The following is a 20,331-nucleotide window of genomic DNA, read 5'->3' on the forward strand; positions in this document are numbered from 1 at the left end:
GTACGGTTTATTAAATGACTATCTGTTGTCCTGATATACAGTAATTTATGGTCGTTCAATGAGTTTAATATGAATTCGAAACGTGACGAATGAAAATATAGTTAAAGTCACGTAAATAAAAACAAAAAAGAATATGAACTCGACGAATTTTTTTGAGCAATGGTTTTCGAGATAATTATATGCGGCGTATTAATTCTCAGAGGAAATTTTAAAGTGTCGACTCTTAAATGTTTGGAAATATTGAAATATTGAATTTTGAAGGAATGCGAAATTTCATTATTTACTACAAAGAAGATTATTTAGATTGTAAATTTCTATATCTACGTGCCAATTATATCATATTTTCTAGTTATGCATGTAAATTATTCAATAAAAAAACTCCCTACTTGGTGGAAGTTAATAGGATTTTAATGTGTCTGGGTATGGTTAACTATGCAAGCCGTGGAAAATCCCATTTGCAACCGTAACACGTTTTTAACGCCCTGTTGGTTAGGTAGACGGATAAGTGACCAAACCACAATTTTCGTAGCAGCTCGGTTTAATTCACCTCAACTGCAATCCAGATACCGTATTAGTAGGTCTAAGTTAAGTGTTTAGGGCCAATTATAATTACAAATTATAGTTTTTTTTCTCCACCTGCATTAGCGCAATCCAACGTAATGAACAGAGGTATCTTCGACTATTCAGCATTGAAATCATGTAATTATAAGAACATTGTAGCTGTTTCGAAGCGATTATGCATGTTCTTACAAAATGTTTAACGGTTTTTATTGACATTTTCTATAACAGCAAATTGCACACAAAATTAGCCCATCTCATGACAAATATAGTGTTGCTAGTTTTGTTTTGAATTTTATATGTCATGGAGCATGGAGTTCTCTCAGTTCACAATCCTGCAGCTGCCAAAGATTCTAAGAAGCATTCATTCAACTAAATTACTCTATTTTTTGATGAATCCGAAGAGAAAATTTCAAGTCCACTAGTTAGCATGATTAGTTAACTAATGTGGCATACCAAATCTTTTCGTTTTTTGCGAGATTTCAATTTAGCAAATTGAGAAACTTACCACGTGAAAAGTTACTTGTGTGAATTTAATTTATTTCTCTTAGGAATTGAGGAACATTAAGCTATTTTCTCTAATCAATGGGTATTGATGCCCGTCGCAAAAATTTGAACTTAATGCTACGTCGCAACAGTTTCTAACCCTACCCTCCCCCTCGTCACATTTCGTCACGAATTTGGTATACCCTCCCTACCCCCTAAAATGCTACGTCATTTATGCATGGTCCCAAACAGCTTTCGCAACTGGTCACCAATACACTCGGTTTGCTGTGTGTACCGTAGCTGGCCTTATCCGCCCATCCATGCCAGGTAAACCTTTCAACACTCACTACACCACGTACCCGTCGTTTCATGCCATTATCGTCGACTAGGAATAATAGCTTTGCAGCCTTTGATCCATCGCTTCCATGGGTCGTCAGATATGTACTGCGAACGCTTGTAAGTGCTACGAAGGGCATCTGCTAAGTCAGTTATTGCGAAGGTTGGATATTGTAGACCGGATGAATTGTCTCTGATGAGATGGGTCGGCGATAGACTCCGTCGTTTCCAGAACTTACTAATGTCCCAAGATGGAAGAGCTTGTCGACCATCTATAACCGGTTAAGCTTCGAAACAAACACGGCTCGTATTGCCTTGTCTTCCCTTTCCAAATTAAAAAATTCCTCTTGCACTGCTCTAAGATCGACTCCTATGATGTCATGCAAAGAACTGGTCAGACAATGCAAAGATCTACACCTAACATTACTAAGTTTATCAGCGTTCTTTTTGTGCAGTGGCGGAAGTAGTGTGCTGTCTTATATGCAATAAGGAAATTAATTATATTGTTAACTTTCGATTGCACCTTACAGCGCAACGGCGAATAATAAATCAAGAGAGTTCATTACCCTGCTTCAAAACATCTAACTTTTGAGATTTATCTGATGCTTGATTTTTTCTAGAACTATTTGGTAACGTTCTTGTTTTTTACTGAATCGCAGCGTTGAAATTCAGAAATAAATATAGAATTGTCAAATTGTATTCTCAAAATTTATTCAGAATTTATCACAAGATAAATATCTGATCCATCGCTGAAGAAAATTATCTTATAGCCGTTATAGTCGTTATGTTTCAATATACTAATTACAATCGAGTTTTTGTGACTTCTTTTTAGGTAGGATATAGGAGAGATTCAACTAGTTAGAAAGTTTCCAGCCGGACGATTTCTATCACGCAGTTTTATTCATCCGTTCACACCAGATTTTTAGAAGATCAGCTTTCTCAACGGGATGCTTTTCTCCCCCATGCTGTTGATCATCTTGTAAAACCCTCATGCGATGATTCTCACAAATGCTTTCTTTGCTTTCATGAGTAAAGGGTGCCCCACGTCAAATTGTATCACGGGAAAACGCTGTACCTATTGGGTATTTTCTCTTGTAAATTTGTGCTAGAAGAAGTTTGGAGTGTATTATTTAGATTGTATTATAATCGCTGTCTGCTTTTTGAAAATTGGAAAAAATAACGACAATCGAAAAGTATCAGCAACTGGAAAATCCTCAACTCTCTCATCGGAACATCAGAAAACAACTCGGAATCGTAGTCAACGGTGAGTCATGTGATTAAACTAAATTCTGAGCATCAAACGGAAGGAGAAATGCGGTCAGAATGAATATTCTATTAGTGATCAGGATAACGGTGATTATTAGTGGTCAGGCGTGTAATGAAAGCGTTTAAGTGGAATCCCAATGTTTCGGTCATTCAGAATCTGTCCCAGTCTTTAGTTCAGAGAACCGAGGACCGGGAGGGACTGCGTACGTACAAAGTGCAAAAAGCTCCAAATCGTGACGAATGGCAAAATGCGGTTGGAAAATCACGGGCCCGGAAACTGTACACCCAGATGCTGACGACGCGTTATTGTCTCATCAGGGATGATGAGACTTTCGTCAACGTGGACTTCTGGCAGCTTCCGGGGTTATCGTTCTTACCGCTCAGCACTGGTTTGATGTTTCGGAGGAAGTAAGGAAGGAGAAACTTTCAAAGTTTGCCAATGAATACATGATTTGGCAAGTGATCTGCTCATGCGGTAAACGGAGTGCGCTGTTCGTGACAATCGGGACTGTAAACGGGGAGATTAACTTCAAGGAGTGACTGCTTCCTCTGTTGAAGCAACTCTACGATCTTCTGGCCGGAACTAGTTTCGTGCCACTATTCAAATGCAGGCAGTACAGAAGCATCACAAGTAAAATATGAAGAATAAGTGGGTTTCCGTACAAAAGAAACTGCAGCCAGATGTTGTACAGAACCTACACGCAAACGAAAAACTACCTAAAATACAGTTCTTTTGATTCAATCTCGGGATATCGTGGAGAAAGGTAAAATTAGGTAAACCGTGTTAAAGGTAGGTTCCATTTAACCATGGCAAAAATCACAACTCATTGATAAGTTTTTTTATACTCAACCTTGAATGCAATATACTAAAATTTAAGTTTAATTGACCTAATTTTTAGTATACCCCAACCAACTCAAAAGTACCTTACTTCACGGAAGACCTCGATTGAGTCGAATCTTTCGTTTTGTTTTTGATAAAACCAATAAGTGCGAAAGCGACGCATAACTAAAAAGTAAGTTAAAAGAACTTATTCTTTGGGTTGTTTTATTTTTGCGTGTAATGAGGGGAGTTAAGGGTAAGGTGCGAGCGTACGGTTATGGCATTGAAGTTGAATGAAATAAATATGCCAAAAGCTTAGGAATGTATATATTATATTATATTATATTATATTATATTATATTATATTATATTATATTATATTATATTATATTATATTATATTATATTATATTATATTATATTATATTATATTATATTATATTATATTATATTATATTATATTATATTATATTATATTATATTATATTATATTATATTATATTATATTATATTATATTATATTATATTATATTATATTATATTATATTATATTATATTATATTATATTATATTATATTGTCTAAAAGTTTGAGCAGGATCGGTTCACTACATAATTTTCTACCGCGTTTTTTCGTGAAGCAATTTGATGTGAGACACACTTTACCTTTTCATATTAAGCATGTCACTTACGTCGCAGCATTCGAAAAAAGGCGCTCATAAATGATCTCTTATTTTCTTTTGCATATTCGTGCATAGGTGTATTAAGGAAAGTTCAATATAATTCAATCGCACTTGTTTATCTGAAGTCCCTAAAAGCAAAAAATACTATTCAGATCAATTTTAGGATTCAAATGAATTTAGTTTTCCCTTTTGCAGTGATCAATATTTAAGTACAGATCAGTCCCAGTCTCATCCACAGAAAATATATCATATGTGTCATTGTATTTCTATTGCCGTATCAATACCAACTTATTGATACGGTAATAGGCAATGATTTATAATATCATTCTAAATTAGCAGAAGTTTACAGAAAATAATCAAATGTTTTAGGAATTTTCAAAAAAAAAAACATTTGAATTTTCAATAAATTGAAAAGAAGGATATGCATGGTATGCAATTTTCTAAAAAGTTGTCAAAGATACCAGGGATGATATACCACATCTCGAAATGAAAGATTTGTTCTGCTTGCTTGTATTTGTGGAATTTGGACTTTATTGAACACAATTATCAAATCTCACTACTATATGGATTAAACATTGATATGTTTCTTGTTCAGAAACTTGTCATAAAATATTATATGGAATAAATTTAATACAGTGAAGATCCGTTATATATCAAGCCCTTGGTGAATTTGAAGCTCTTGATTTTTCTTTTTTGTATATTTCAGGTCTCTAAGATAAGAAAAATATGCTAAAGAAAGTATTTACTAGAATTCAACTTGGTTCGTCTACTAGAGCCCATCAAACTACCAACTATCAATTTTCATATGAGGTTGAAAAAATCGGGTTAGAAAACTGATAAAATCGGCGGTAGACAAAATCGGTGATTGATAAAATTGGCTGATTATTGCTTTTGGACTACTCTTTACCGTTCTGAACTATTGTGTGCTCGGTGTATGTTGTTCTGTATTATAGCATCTACTACAGATGTTCGCCTCAAAATGCGACCCACTTCTTCAATTTCATTCTGGGATACTTGATGAGACTTCACGGAAGGGTTTGGTCCAATAAAAGAAGTGGAAGACTTTTTTCCGGCTAACACATCGGTTTTATCATTCACTGCCACTCCCCAAATTGACCCTATTTTTTCCGGCAATTGCCGAAGTTCAATAATTCTGCCCCACTAGTTTTCATTCATTAAATGCAGCCTGACTATCCGGGAACATCGACCTTAAAGCGAGGTTTCAGAACTGATGTTTGACAGCATAACAATGTAGCAGACGCCTGGCGATACCGGTGTCACTAATGTTACGATGTTATCAGAATTGGTACGTTCTACCGGTACGCTTCACACAATCGCATGTTCGAAGGGGCTGGTCAGAATTCAGCAATAGACTGCTGACGCACCGACAGCAGATATTCCTGTTTTTGGTTGATAACACCACGTACGAGCCAATCGCAATGGCACCCACTAAATGCCTATCATCAAAGGCAATAAAATTATTTCTTAATTATAATTAGTGTTAAATCACTGCAAGAAATCATTTCAGATAGAGTTTCTACTGAAGAATTGTTATTTCAACTGAATCGATAAACCCACACGAGATACACGAGACACCTGATGTCACCGGTTTCCATCATTACATACTTCTGTAATGGCCGAAAAATACCGTTACTGTGCAAAAGTCGAACGACGCAACCCTCAATCGTGTACTGCTTTGACAGAAAGTATGTTCAATCATGATGAACGATTTTTGGCGAGTCGTTATAAAACTGTCGTCACCGTGAAGGTTACTCAGTATTTCGTCAACGTCTGTCGAACACTTTTCAGTTCCGGCGATCAATTAAAATCTGTTATACTATGGCACGTGAGTTCCGAAGTTTTTTTTTCTATATTTTGTAGTTTACTTGAAATGGGTAAAGAAATTCGTGCGAACCCTATTTAGTTTGAATATGAAATTTGTGTTGATGTTTCATCGTTCATTTCTCTACAGGCCACTGGAGTAACCTGTTCGTGGTGACATCAGCGCTGCTACTGTTCACAATCTTCCAGGTTGAAGCACAAGATAATCCGTGCCGAGGAAATTCCGGAGTTTCGAACGTTCCTGACCCGGCCGATTGCACCCGATTCTTTCTGTGCATAGATGAGCTGGCTTTCCCATCCCAATGTAGTGCCGGACTGATCTTCGATGTGCTCACCAATGCGTGCAATCGGAAAGAAGATTCCGTGTGTGTTGATGAAATCGTAAGCCCACCAACCGCCCGACCACCGAATTAAGTTTTTGCGAATGTTCGAACCAACTGAAATAAGTTTTGAATTAATGTGAACCTTTTAATATCTGGTTAAATATTTTGGCTGTGCACTTTTGTGTAATGAAATTCATTTCCACTACTTTAGGGGTTTCTGTATGATTCTCTCCCTCAATCAAATGCCGAATGTGACTATTTCAGAATTTGACTACATTTTAGTTAAATCTATTTCCGAAACGGCCTTAACAAGTTAGTCTAAATAGTTATATGAGCTCAAGTATTGTGATGCGATTTGTAAATCTAATAAGTCATGTGCATTATGCAACGAGAAAGAACGAACGTTAATGGCGTTTGTGATACTCAATGGAATTATTACAAAACTGGGTGATGCATATTCCCTACTAAATATGTTAAACATAGATCAGTCGTAATTGTTCGGGATGAATCCATTTGGACCCTGTGAATCTAGATTTCGGAAAATATTCATATATTCAAGTATTGGTATACGAATTTGAAAGGAATCCGTTGAATATATGAGTTTCTTGGAATTGTCTTAGTGACGAGTTCATGATTTGACCTCGCAACGGTCGGTTACGTGAACCTGCTCTGGAATGACGGGGTCAAATCATCACATGGTCACATAACGATTAGATCAGTGGTTTTCAGCCTTTTTTGTACCATTACACCCTTTCGAGTATTGATCTCTATCGTGTACCCCTTTCTGAAAATTGTTTACAACCATTAACTCGTCAGAATAATTTTCATTTGGTTGAATACCATACTTTTTCCAATTTGAAACCTGTTCCTAGAGACACTCAGTCAGAATCAGAATTCTTGACACATGGGAACAGTATTTATAGACAAATATCCAACGGGAATGTTAAAATAGGAATTTAATATTTACCCCGAAAAATTCACCCCTACAAAAGTCTAATTCATCCCCGGTTGAAAACCACTGGATTAGATGAAGTCTTCTGAAGTTATTCCAAGAACTTCGACACTCATTTTCCAATTCAATCAAATTCATAAATAGTATCTCAGTATCCGGACTCCCAGGAATGAGTATAATAGGTTCAATTTATTTTCTCTGAGTCTGAAAGTATAGTTCCTGAATCGAAAATGTCAGAATCGGTTAGCAAGTAATAGCATTTCCAATTTCCGGGTACCTTCGGGTATCCTGTCGACCTGTTAGAGAGAAAAAAAATCCAGGAATTCTTCCGCAGATTTTATGTAATCACTATATAATCAATTTTTATTGAGAAAACACATTGAAATTTCGGACTCATAACGGTTAAGAAATTCATAATCTAAATATGGCGCAATAGAATCGTTCTTATACTCTCGTGAACTAACCATCGGCTCCCTTTAGACACTTCGTATTCACCATAGCTGTCGCGGCTTGTATGTTACCTTTACCCTTTTTTAATCTGATATGAAAAATTTAAATCTCCAGTCTAATTTGATATGCGCTGCATGTTATCGTGCAAGTTTGACAATCAGCATTTTGTTTTATTTCAATTGTTTATGTTGTCGCGTGCCATTGTCACTCATGGAGACATATTCAACCTACTTGACAATGGAAATTTTAGTCATGTTGGTATTATGTATATATTGTAACTAATTTACTATTTGCCCTAAAGATGAAGGTATATTCCTGCCAAGCGTGGACAATTTGACACAAATATTTTTGCCAGGGACGCGTTCCTATAATTAAGTTGCAAAATCAAGTGAACTTCACCAACGCCGAAAAAAGTAAAATGAAAACGAGAAGGTGCATAAGAATTGAATGGAAGCACTGTTAGGCTTATTTTTTTTCGAAAGTTATCCTACTGAAGCTGTAGAACTAGAGTCTCGAAAGGGCTCCCCGTCAGAATCACTCACTGCAATTGCAGACGTCGCGGGAAATGTTACTTACTAAAACACTGCCTAAGGCCAATTGCAGCGGGCTGCGATACTAAATGTGATATTTTTTGTACGGTTCAGATATTTGCGGGTGTTCACGATTGCGTGTATCATCGCGAACGGCTCGAGCGTTTGTGCATTAAGGTGTTCACGGTCATGTCGCCAAGGAACGTATTGTCTGGTGAATATGAGCGTCATTTTTTGATTGGTCCAACTGAAGACATGGACCTAGGCTGCTAGGGCCGAGAGTAGGAACTTCGGGGCGTAACCGATTCATAACAGCGCGAACTCGGGCGTTTGTAGGTTCACTCTTGAGATCGAGTTTGTAAATTTATAAGTGTTATCCTATTTGCGAGATCACGAGTGTAGACATGCGTATTAGACTGGTTCAATTTTTGACTATTAGCTCCACCAGGCTGTACTGATTCCTTTTATGGTCCTTAGCAATTGTGCACATTTTGGTACCGATAGGTTCTGTCTACGAACGTAGACACAACCTATCGGTACAGAACGGAAATTAGTATGGAAAATCGGTTAACATTGAAAACAAATTCTTGAAAAATCACCTCATGAATTATTTAATGAGAATACTGTATATTTCTAAAGGTATTCTTCTACTAAACATTGTTCAACCCTGTTTGAATAGCTCCATAGTTATACAAGTGTAAACTAGTGCCAACCACCGCTCCCATATGGCAGATGCAGCTATTCAAACAGGGTTGCTATGATTAATAATAAAATCCACTTGTTTTGAAGTCATGCTGCTTTTCTCAGCGAATTTTCACAAACTTACAATGTTCCACGAATGTGTTCAGTAGGGGAATACCTTTAGAAATATATAGTGTTCTCATTAATTGATTGATGACGTGATTTTTTAAGAATTTATTTTCAATGTTAACCGATTTTCCATACTAATTTCTATAAAAACTTTGAAATTTTTGGAGGGTCCGTAGACACAATCGATCGGTACCAAAATTTGCACAATTGCTAAGGGCCATAAAAGGAATCAGTAGAGCCTAGTGGAGCTAATAGTCAAAAATTGAACCAGTCTTATATTATCGCAAAGGGCTCTACCGTTTATATGTTAACGTACTGTCGCTTGCGCTAGCGTACATAAATTCGATTTTATTACCGTGTGACCATTCGCATATTCGCGTATATTCTTGAATGATCGCGCGCGGACCATGAATCTGATAATTTTTAGTGTACTGTACAGATGTTAGAAGAGAGTAAGTTTCCCCATATCATTAGAGTTCCCGGACATGTCATCATGGAACGTGTTGTCTAGTGAATATGAGCGTCTTTCTTTTATTGATCCAACTGGAGGAATGGACCTAGGCAGCTAAGATCGAAGGTGGAGATTTCCGGATGTGGCCGATGCATTATCGCGCGGACCTCGGCGCTGGTAGGTGCTCTCTTCAGACCGGATTTATAAGTTTATTAGAGCTAAAATATTCACTTAATCACTGGAGTTTTTCCATGTTTGCGAGACCGTGGGCTCTGGTGTGCGTGGATGATCGCGAAGGCTTTAAGCGTTTGTACGCTATCGTGCTGAATGCTAGAAGAGAGTGAGATTCCCCATATCACTACAGCTCCCGGTCATGTCGCCAACTGAAGGCGTGCTAATAGAGCCGAGGATAAGGAACTTTCGGACGTGACCGATTCATTATTCTTGCGAACAATTGTTTTTGTAGGTCCGCGTTTATGAGTTTAGAAGTGCTAAAGCATCCTCTCAATCGTCGGGGTGTTTTCATGTCTGTGAAAATGCGGGTTTAGTTGTGCGTGGACGAAGCTCAAGCGTTTGTATGTTAACGTGTTTGTCGCGTTTGCTAACGTGTTTGTAACTTCACGTGGATAGATTCGATTTTATAACCATGTGGCCATTCGCATATTCGCGCGTGTCCTTGAGTTATCGCGCAGACCGTGAATCTAATGCCTAATTTTCAGTGTTCTGTTCAGATACTAGAAGGGAGTGACCCCACTAGAGTTCCCGGTCATGTCGCCATGGAACGTGTTGTCTAGTGAATATGAGATTCATTTTTTTATTGGTACAACTTAAAGCATTAGTCTAGGCTGTTAGGACCAAGTGTAGAGACTTCCGAACGTGACCGATTTATGATAGCGTGAGCGCTGGGTTAATGCTTGAGGCCGCGTTTGTAAATTGATAGGTGTTAAAACGTTCATTACCGTGGTGTTTCATGTTGGCGTGATCGCGGGCGTAAGAATGTGTGAGTGATTTCAATTGCATATTCGCGTTTGGAGCCAGATTTGTGTTATCGCGAAGGCCACGAGCGTTTGTACGTTTCGAATGAGAGAGATTGTGAGTGTATATTAGAGGATACGTAATTGATTGTGTCAGTGAGTGTTAGTATGAATCTAATTTAAGATAGTACCTAATGAAAGGAAAAATAACGCGCCGAATAAAAAAAAAGATGAACACAGATTAAGTAGAAACGTATAAATTGACCGATATTATTTTTGGTGTACATGAGTAGTGAAAAAGCAAACTACAACAAAAACAGTCTAATGAAGTACAAGAAAAGAACACATGTAACATGCAATCAAACCTCTTACATTCGTCTAAATGACAGAAAATGATATTTATTTACCATTAACGACAATTACATTCTGTTAGAAATCTATCATACTATGCTGAACGGGAATGGATGATTCATGTACGTCAGTAACTTAACCGTGCCTTAATTTATCCAATCCCATTTTCCCGAACGAATCGAATCGAGTGCACGAATTGAACACCGAAAAAAGTGATCATCGTATCCTAAAAAGGATTACCCACTATCTTTTCATATACGCCAGTTATGTATCCATTCCCTGACCCAGCTGTCACAAATACTTAGACGAACACATACACAGATAGACTTACGACTAGCATATAACAATTGTAAGCTAGTACTAAAAACTACAATTATTACTTTTACATTTTTTGTTTAGCCTGTGCACAGGGCCGCCGAGAGGGGGGGGGGGACCGGGGTGTTTCCCCCCGGGCCCGGAGTTTTGAAGGGGGCCCGGATTTTTAACAGAAACTAAAATTTTGGCAAATACTTTTTCGACAAAAATTTATTTGAGAATGCAATTGAAAATTCAATATCTTGTGTATGAGGTAACTAGAATAGCGAAAATTCTAAACTACTGCATATTTGATATCAACTATATTTATACCAACCTAATTCTCGCATCGAAACAAGATTAAAATGTCTATAATCGAAACAAAAATATGATCAGACTTGTAAGGGTTAAACAATTAAATGGTTTGATTAGAAGTCATGCGGTTGTCTTCAAATTTCGCCAATATGAAATCGATTTTTAGCATTGAAAATGCTTTACTCCACTATATGGGGCTGAGACTAGGTGTATAGCTAAAATCTAAAATTCGATCCGCGTCGCGAAAATGTGGCATAATTTTAAACGACTGCAGCGTTGTTAATTGTTGATGGAATTGTATCATTTACATACCAATCGATTCAGAGAAGTCCAACTTGAAAATTGATTGCAACTTTAAATTGGTATTTCAACTGTACACTATTGAAAAATCCGTATTATTGGAAATGCTTTGGAAAAATGTAAGAAGACATACCAAGTTTTCACTCACATTTTATTAATTGTTGAAAGATTTTCATGATTCGGACACCAATCGATTTAGAAAATTGCCAGTAAAAAATTGTTATCAAATTTATCTGTGTGTTTTATTAGCACACTATTCAAAAATCCGTAAATCCGCAGGGAAAACTTATACAATTTTCATAAATTTGCGCAACTCTTTCCCTAACACAGACCTCATCTCGACACTCATAAACGTCTTACACATTTCATCGCATGACATAAAAGGAATGTTTCTGACCGAATTAATTCACTGCCATACCTACTCTGCTGATGGAACAAGGTAGGTTATTGCTACTGCGGCTGGTAGGATCTCAGATACATCTTTCATTTGATACGAGCCATGGAAGGGGAGCGTTTCTGTGTGCTGGAAGGATTTTGCTCGCATTTCCAAGCGACGATGGCGGAACAAATGGCGAATTGCTGGTTTATGCAGTGCGTTTAGTCGTATAGGCAAGTCTCAAATCGTTTCATAGGATTCTTGTCCTGTATCACAAAACAGTTATTGGCAAATCGTCCTTATTAGGACGAATATATAATGGAAAAAGAATTGATGAAGAAAATTCCGTTTATTAATTTGTATTAAATTTGTGCTTGTCGATTCTGTATCATTACCAGTAAATTATAATATAAGCAAAAATTATTCAAATTAATAATTTACAAACTAGAAGTCTTTTGCAAAATGAATAAACGTGGCAACTATGCCACTGAGCGAAAGCCACCCCAAAAAGAATGATGAAAATATTTTTATTTGTCGTACAAAAGGATGGTCTTCTATCTGCACCAAAAAGTTGATTAAAGAGATCACCTTGTTTCAGTGCTTATTTGACATGAGCTGCGAAAGGAAAATGTTCGTGTGTATACGTAGCAGAAGCGAATCGCCGGCAAGGTTCGAATCGTTTCAAGGGATTCTCGTCCCGTATCACAAAACATAGTTATCAGCAAACAGTCCTTATTAGGACGAATACATAATGGAAAAAGAATTCAATTAGAAAAATCCTTTCATTAATTTGTATTAATTGTGCGCTTGTTAATTCTGTACAATTCCCTAGTAACAAATTAGGTTTTAAGGTTGTTTTATAGCCACTCATAAAACTTATATTGCACTTGTAGCGTGCTATAAAACTTCAATTGTTACTTGGGTTACCAGTGAATCATAACATAAACAAATATTCATACATTATGCAAAAATCCCTTTTATTAGCTTGTCTTAAATCTATGCTTGTTTATAAATCAATTCTGTATCTTTATCAGTGAACAATAACAATAAAAGTAACAACAAGTAACAAGTAGTCGTGTCTTGTAGACAACCCTCTATTTTTTTGATTTATTGAATTTCCAATCTTCGAAAGCGTTGGATTAGTATCGAAAGTAATTATTGAAAAAAAAAAACTCTGCTTAGGGTTGCCACACCGGTTTTTGGAGACGAATTTCGTGTCTTCGTTCAGGTAAATCAGAATTCGCCCGGAAGAATCCATTGGATTATTTTGCTATTTTGCGTTGCCCTTTTCTTTACCAGGAATCGTCCAGCACACAGTCCTCATAAACATCATCATCGGGTTGCAGGCCCTAATTGTTAAGGAGGGCCCCTCTTGGTATTGACAAAAATTAATATAAAAGTGCCATTTGGGTTTACTTTAACCCATTGAACCTTCGGTTCAATGGATCATTGTTCCTCACAAAGATTCTCGAAAGAAACTGAAGTGTGATTTCACAACCCGTGTTTGTTTATTGAGGAGCAGAGCAAAGCTCGCTCAGGTTATCCTTCACAGCGAGAGTGGCTAGTGCTTTTAGATTCTTTGTGGGAATGAAGGAGAGCGAAGTACTACACCCAACTACATAAATCGACAAAACTGTTAACAAATGCAAAAACATACAACTAAATGTGAACGGCACAGAAAGGTGGAGTGCTTTAGCAAAACATTACACTCTACGGTGAATGTGAAGAAAATAAGATATTTTTCCTCCTAGTGCTACGAGCTGCATAAGAAATAAAACAGTGCATATTTATTTGTTTTTAAGCGTTTTTACAATAAAAAGCAATGGAAGCGCTCCAAACTTCTGTCGAGTGATCACTTTAATTCGAAATTGTAATTGATACCCATGTGTCTCTTGAAGTCTATCCCCTGCACAGTAAAACTCTACTGATGAAAGTACTACTAGAGGCGGTAACCCTACCTCTATTTGAGAGCTCAATTGGTCAAATGAGTCATCAATAACTCTTGATATATCTAAATAATTCGAAATAATCCAAAAATTTAAATTTAAAATTTAATATATTTTGTTTGCCGTTCATTGTTACATAATCCATAAAAAATCATATTCAGATACGAGATGATACCGAAACATTTTTGTCTAGGGGTCGTAGTCAAATGATGTAGCTTTTTTCGGAGATTTTCTTACAAAGCGGCCAGGAATGGAAAAAAGATAAATACGTTTTATAATTCTTTCAAATACGGCCTTTTATCAACATTTTCATTATAACAGCAAATGGCGTGTTAATAGTTTTGTTTTGAATTTTATATGTCATGGAGCATGAAGAGATGATCTCTCAGTTCACAATCTTACAGCTGCCAATTATTCTAAGAAGCATACGTTCAACTAAATTACTAAATTGTGTTGGATTGATTTCGAAGAGAAAATTTAACTCTGCTACCAAACTAAATCAACTAGTTAGCAAGATTAGCTAACTAATGTAGCAAGTTAAATCCGCATACAAAATCTTTTCGTTTTGGAGGAGCGAGCATGAGATTTTGAACGTCGCTTCCTGAACGTAACGATTTTATTTTTATTTTTGAACTATTTACTAGAAATCAGTTACAACATTCTTGTAAAATATTTTAAGGTGTGCTAACACACCAACACAAATAAAGAATAATTCATGTTTTTATAGGATTATGAATGTTTTCGAAACCAGCATAGCGTAAAATTCAACCCCAACCCTTATTTGAAATTTGATCCATGTTTCTCATTTTTTAAATTTTTACATGGATTTTTTTTTTATTTTGTTAAAATTTCATTTCTTTTTTTTCAAGTTGTTGATTGTCTTTGTATTTCTACAATTGTAAGATTCTGCCTTTTTTTATCTATTTCCATTCTTTTATTTTATCCATCTTTTTACGTTCCTTACTTTTGCTTTTTTCTATTGCTATCACTATCACTTACTTTAATTTATAGTTTCTTCTCTGTTATTTCATTTTATTCACAATTTTTCGAGAAAATTCTGCTTTCTTTATTTCATTTTTCTTATTGTTTCATATTTTAATACCCTGCTTTTTTATTTGTTTCTTTTTTCATTCCATCCAATTTTTAGAATTTGTCTATTTACTACATTTATTCTTATCATAGCTTTTTCTATTTCCGTTTTTTTCGTATTTTTTGCATTTTCATAAGCAATTTTACTTATTCAAATTCATTCCAATTTGTCTTATTGTTTAATTTTTTACCTTTCTCCTATTTTCTTCCTTATGTTTTTAACTTTTCGTTTTTCGTAGTTTTATTTTTTCCCACTGATCGTTTAATATAATTTTATTTATTTCTTATACCTTTTTCTTAAGATTTTATTCGTTATTGTTATTTCTTTATTGTTTCCATTTAACCTATTTTGAAAGTACTTTTTCTGTTGACCATTTTCTTGTACGTTTATATTGATTTTTTTTTTATTTTCCTAAAAACATTTGATCTCTTTTTAGCACTATGCGCACTTTTCCTTGATTTTACATTTAGTTCGTTATTTTAATTTATTTCAAATTTCATTGCTAGTGTTTTTCTATTCTTTAAATAATTTAATCCATTTTATTCATTTTCTTAGTGTTAATTTCTCCATTTTTTGTGTTTCTATAGTATACCATGTTGGCTTTTTCCTACTATCTTAGTTTTTCATTTTGTCTGTTTGCTCCGTTTTTGTTCATTATCCAATTTTCTTTACTTTTTGTCTTTTTATCATTCCACTTTTCCAGTTTTTTCAAAATTTTCCGGTTCGTCCATTTATTTTAATTTCTCTATGGTTATTTTATTCTTGTCTTTTATATACACTCCTGTAATTTTATGCATTCTTAACGTTCTATTTACTTTTTCTATTGCTTTAAATATGTCTTGTTTTAAATGTTAAATAAATTTTATTATTCTTGATTTATCGAGTTTTTCAGTTTTATGCATTTGTTATATTAGTGTTTGTATTCTTTTTAGTAGTTTTTCTTTCATTTTTATTTAGTCTTGAATTTTTTTCTACTTTCTTATCGATTTTTCATTATTTTCAACATTTGTTCAATAATGTTCGAATATGTTTTTTCTAGTTTCGTGTTTTCTTTTATCAAATTTTTATAGGTTTTATTTTGGTTTTTCTAGATTAAACATTTTTGACATTAATTTGTTTATTTGGTTGATTTTGTTGTTTGTAGCTCTTTTTTACATTTTTTAATGTTTAGTTTTCCTATTGTTTTTCTTTTATCTTTTGCCGTTGATCGCCGTTTAGATATTTTTAATTTTTGTAATAACTACATTTTTAATCTTTCCATTTCCGTACTTTTATAAATATTTTTGACAAAAATGACGCTTTTCAAAGTCACCAAAACTGTCGAAAAGGTATTTAAAAAAAACTCCCACAGTAATGAATTTCAAACATTAACTTTTTTGTACTGTACACAGTGGTGGAGGCCCGTACGTTGGATCCCCCGGGCCCGTATTTTCTCTCTGCGGCCCTGCCTGTGCACGATGACGAAGTCGATCGATAAATCGACCCACGATGACCCCCACTACGAGCGGTGTCCACCAATACCGCCTTTAAGCTGTGGAATAATGTTTGCAAACACGGCCCACAGCAGAAGCTAATCCACATCGACCCGCCAGTCGACCACGCCATCGCGCCCAGGCTAATGGTTGATCGTTAGTTTGGGCTGGTACAAAGTATGAAAAAACATAAAATGCACCACCATCGAAGAGTAATGAAATAACCATCTTCAAGCAATTGTCTGTCAGAGGTTCTTTAAAACCGATGCACGAAATATGCTTGATGATGTTTGCAATACCATCCAACCCATCAACCTGGGAGAGGGGTTTATCAAGAGTTATGAATTTAAAAAAAATAAATATTAAATAAATTTGCGACCATTCCATCTCAAGAGTTTGTGGACGACGTAGTAAGCAAATAAAAAAGAAAACAAAGAGAGGCTCTCATTTGAATCATTGAACATGTTTGTCTAGAATTTAATATATTTTTCGTTATATTCATTGTATTTGATTGATTCTTTTCATTCATTTTACTCTTATATTAATTTCCTTCATAATTTCACTTTATTGATCTACTTCATATTATTTGTTTAATTATTTTATTGGATTTGTTATTTTGGTCATTTTATTTATTTTATTATTATTATTCATTTTTTTATTATTTTATTATTAGACTTAGTAGACAATTAACCCTCTTTAGACAGATGCCTTCCGGTTAATCGCACTAGCAATATTAAAGAAAATATTTATATCTAAAATTGGGGCAAACGAAAAAAAAAATTCTTTTTGCATTTTAAAGAGAACACTTTCAGGAATGTTTAGAAAAAAAAAACAAAGGTGATATTTCTAAAAAAATTGAAAATTGTGATCTTACTACTGATTAAGTTACTACGGGCGACCTAATTGAATAAATAGGCTAATAGACCACTAGTGAAAAATTGTTCCCGAGCCTGAGGGATAATCCTTTTGCAAATGAGTGGTTGGGACCGTGTATAAATGGTGGCGCTAGCGTTCTAGTAAAATTGGCAGATCGAAACTTTTTTTAAAGAATTTTCTCATAGTGTTATGTCTGTTAGTCTGTGCTATTATGGCCAACAAGTTTTTTCGCAGTAGCCATCTAGATTTGGTTTCACAATGCCACATACTACAAAAAAATTGGTTCCTCCATCGAAATAGCGATATCACCTAATTCGGGTGGCCTGTTTGAGAAATTTTGACTCTACGCGAGGTATTTTCAGTAGTAAAATCACAATTTTAAAACTCGATTTATTTTTTTTTAGAAATATCACCTTCGCAGTTTTTTTTCTAAACATGCCTGAAAGTATTCTCTTTGAAATGCAAGATGAATTTTTTTTTCGTTTGCCTCAATGAGCTTTAAAAGTTATCTGAAGACACCGTTTAGGAGAAATAAAAAATAACGTTGCAGCAAAAAACAGTTTTTGTTAGGAACACCCTAAGTTGCTCAATTAAAATAGCTATAAAATGAAAACCTTTTGCGATACATAGTCTTCGGCAAATTTGCTTGGCATAAGTTTCTCTACAATATTGCTGAAGACTGTAATATTCTATCTCTTTACATTCAGAAAATAATTTTTGAAACACCCTAACAATAAGAGCTATCTACATCTGAAGATGGCATATTTGATACTGATTATTTGTCCTGAAGACATCGTAGCTCTAAAATATAAGGTTTAGCCACAAACATTTTTGTCTTCCTAAATTGTAAATTCGGACCACTGTGCTGTGGGCTGAGCATGTAGTTCAAATGATGGAAGGGTCGCTCTCTAGCAGAGCACCTAGAAGGGATAGCGAAGTACCAATGCAACAATTTAATTATCTAGATTCGTGTTCCCAAAGTTATGAAAAGGTCACACTCACTAAACAATTTAGATCTAAAAGAATTAGATGATATAGTGATTTGCGAAATAAACTGACACCACTTTTATTTCTCCACAATTGCGCATTAACAAAAAAAAACATACGTTATCAAATTATGGCATGGTCCAACGTAAAACTGCACACGTGTTTCGGCAATCGGCTGAGCCTTTTATGGTTTAGATTACGAAGGCAATTGGGAGTGGGCATGCAATTAGAATTTCCACGATGATGGACACGGGACATTCCATATGTGATCACAGAAGAGCTGTTCCTGGTTCCAGTGTTGATTAGGGGGACACGACATCACGAACAGACGTCCGAAGAAACAGCGATAATACATGGTGCAATCCGGGTGTGGAGCATAGAATTCTTCATACACTGCACAATCGGGTGTTCCGGGTGGACGAGCGGTGGTGGGAGCTTGCGTGGTTGATGTGGTGGTGGGTGATGCAGTTGGTGTTGTTGTCGTTGTCGTCGTCGGCGGGGTCGTCGTCGTTGTCGGCGGTGTCGTCGTCGTTGTTAGCGGAGTCGTCGTCGTTGTTAGCGGGGTAGTCGTCGTAGTAGTTGGTGAAGGAGTTGGAGCTTCAGATATAGTCGTTGTTGCTGGTGAAGGTGTTGGAGCTGGGGGAGCTGGTGTTGTCGTGGTATCTTCTGAAGCGTCCGTTGTTGTCACTCCTGGCGCTGTTGTTTCTTCGCCTGGACCGGAAGGTGTTGGTGGACTTTCAAGCTCTTTAATACATACTGACACCAAATCGTGATTGCAGTTGCCAGTGAGAACGTCGAATATCAATCCATCACCGCATTCCGCAGGAAAAGGTTCCTCGCGTATGCAGATGAAGAAGCGGTTGCAATCGTTCGGATCGGGAACTTTAAGTACTCCTTCCTCGTTTCCTCGGCATGGGTTATCTTCCTGTGCTGTTGCTAGATAATTTATGCTTAGAGCAACGGTTATCATAAGCCAAACTTCTGAAAACACACCACAGTTCCGTTACTTCGATATCACGATTATCCTAGTACTTCGACACTTACTTATGATTTTATTCATTTGGAAGCCTTTTAATTCATCAACATGAAACTTGAAAACCGTTTAAAAGCCAAATTAATACTGACTGGACTGGGCATGGGTTAATAGCATTTATAATGCATACATCATCAAATTGTCATCAATCATGGTTTTCTGCAATTTTTGCAAAATATAGCCTCATACGTTGACTATCGAACGATACATCAAATGTGCTTCAACAATCTAAATGCAGTGAGAGAGTTTTTTTTTCGAAGCATTGGTTCCACTTCCATATATTTACTGCAAAAAGATAATAACGAAACCGTCATCACCTAGCGGTTAATGAAAATACCAAAGCAAGCAAAATGCGTTCGTTGTATTTTAAAAACAAGAATGATAATATAGTGCCTATAGATTACGATTGGTCATTAATGGCAAATCTTTATTTTGCTTTGCGAATTACGTACATTATTGACCGTTCGTGCGAATGATTGGGTAATTCACTTACAGGAGTGATGGTTTTGCGGACTACTCTAGTTGCATCTAGATTCTGCTAGTTCCATCAGGAGTGAAACTTACACAGACACATCTTTCGTGGGAATATGTACCAAATTTTGGTACTGCCGGCATAGATGTAAGCGATGCCAACAGTTCGATTCAAGTGGAGAAATGTGGTAGAAAAGTGTTGGTTTTGCAAGCAATATGTCTTTGCGGTTTGAACTCTACCATTTTTTATACTATCAGAACTGTAAATTTCACTTTACGTTTTGCTTAGAACTAACCCCGGTGGTATCCCGTTTTCTTGTAAAAGTGTAGAGAATGAAATAC

At 35.9% G+C, this 20,331-nt stretch overlaps 2 protein-coding genes across 6 annotated transcripts in view; both read right to left on the reverse strand.

Moving 5' to 3' along the window:
• The window catches only part of LOC131681691 (dual specificity protein phosphatase 3), a 165,253-nt gene that overhangs the window by 107,567 nt on the left and 37,355 nt on the right, over positions 1–20,331 (reverse strand). The gene's annotated exons all lie outside the window — the stretch shown is intronic.
• Positions 17,224–19,711, reverse strand: LOC131681688 (mucin-2). Of its 2 annotated transcripts, none has more exons than XM_058962652.1 (2): positions 19,530–19,597; positions 17,224–19,463 (listed from the first exon to the last, which is right to left on the reverse strand). In XM_058962652.1, the coding sequence occupies exons 1-2, from the start codon at positions 19,543–19,545 to the stop codon at positions 18,712–18,714; spliced, it is 768 nt and encodes a 255-aa protein (XP_058818635.1). In that variant the 5' UTR covers positions 19,546–19,597; the 3' UTR covers positions 17,224–18,711. The 2 variants fall into 2 exon arrangements, with proteins under 2 accessions (XP_058818635.1, XP_058818634.1); XM_058962651.1 differs by having other exon boundaries at positions 17,225–19,466; positions 19,530–19,711.

The sequence above is a fragment of the Topomyia yanbarensis genome, chromosome 2, assembly GCF_030247195.1.
Source record: "Topomyia yanbarensis strain Yona2022 chromosome 2, ASM3024719v1, whole genome shotgun sequence".
NCBI lineage: Eukaryota > Metazoa > Arthropoda > Insecta > Diptera > Culicidae > Topomyia > Topomyia yanbarensis.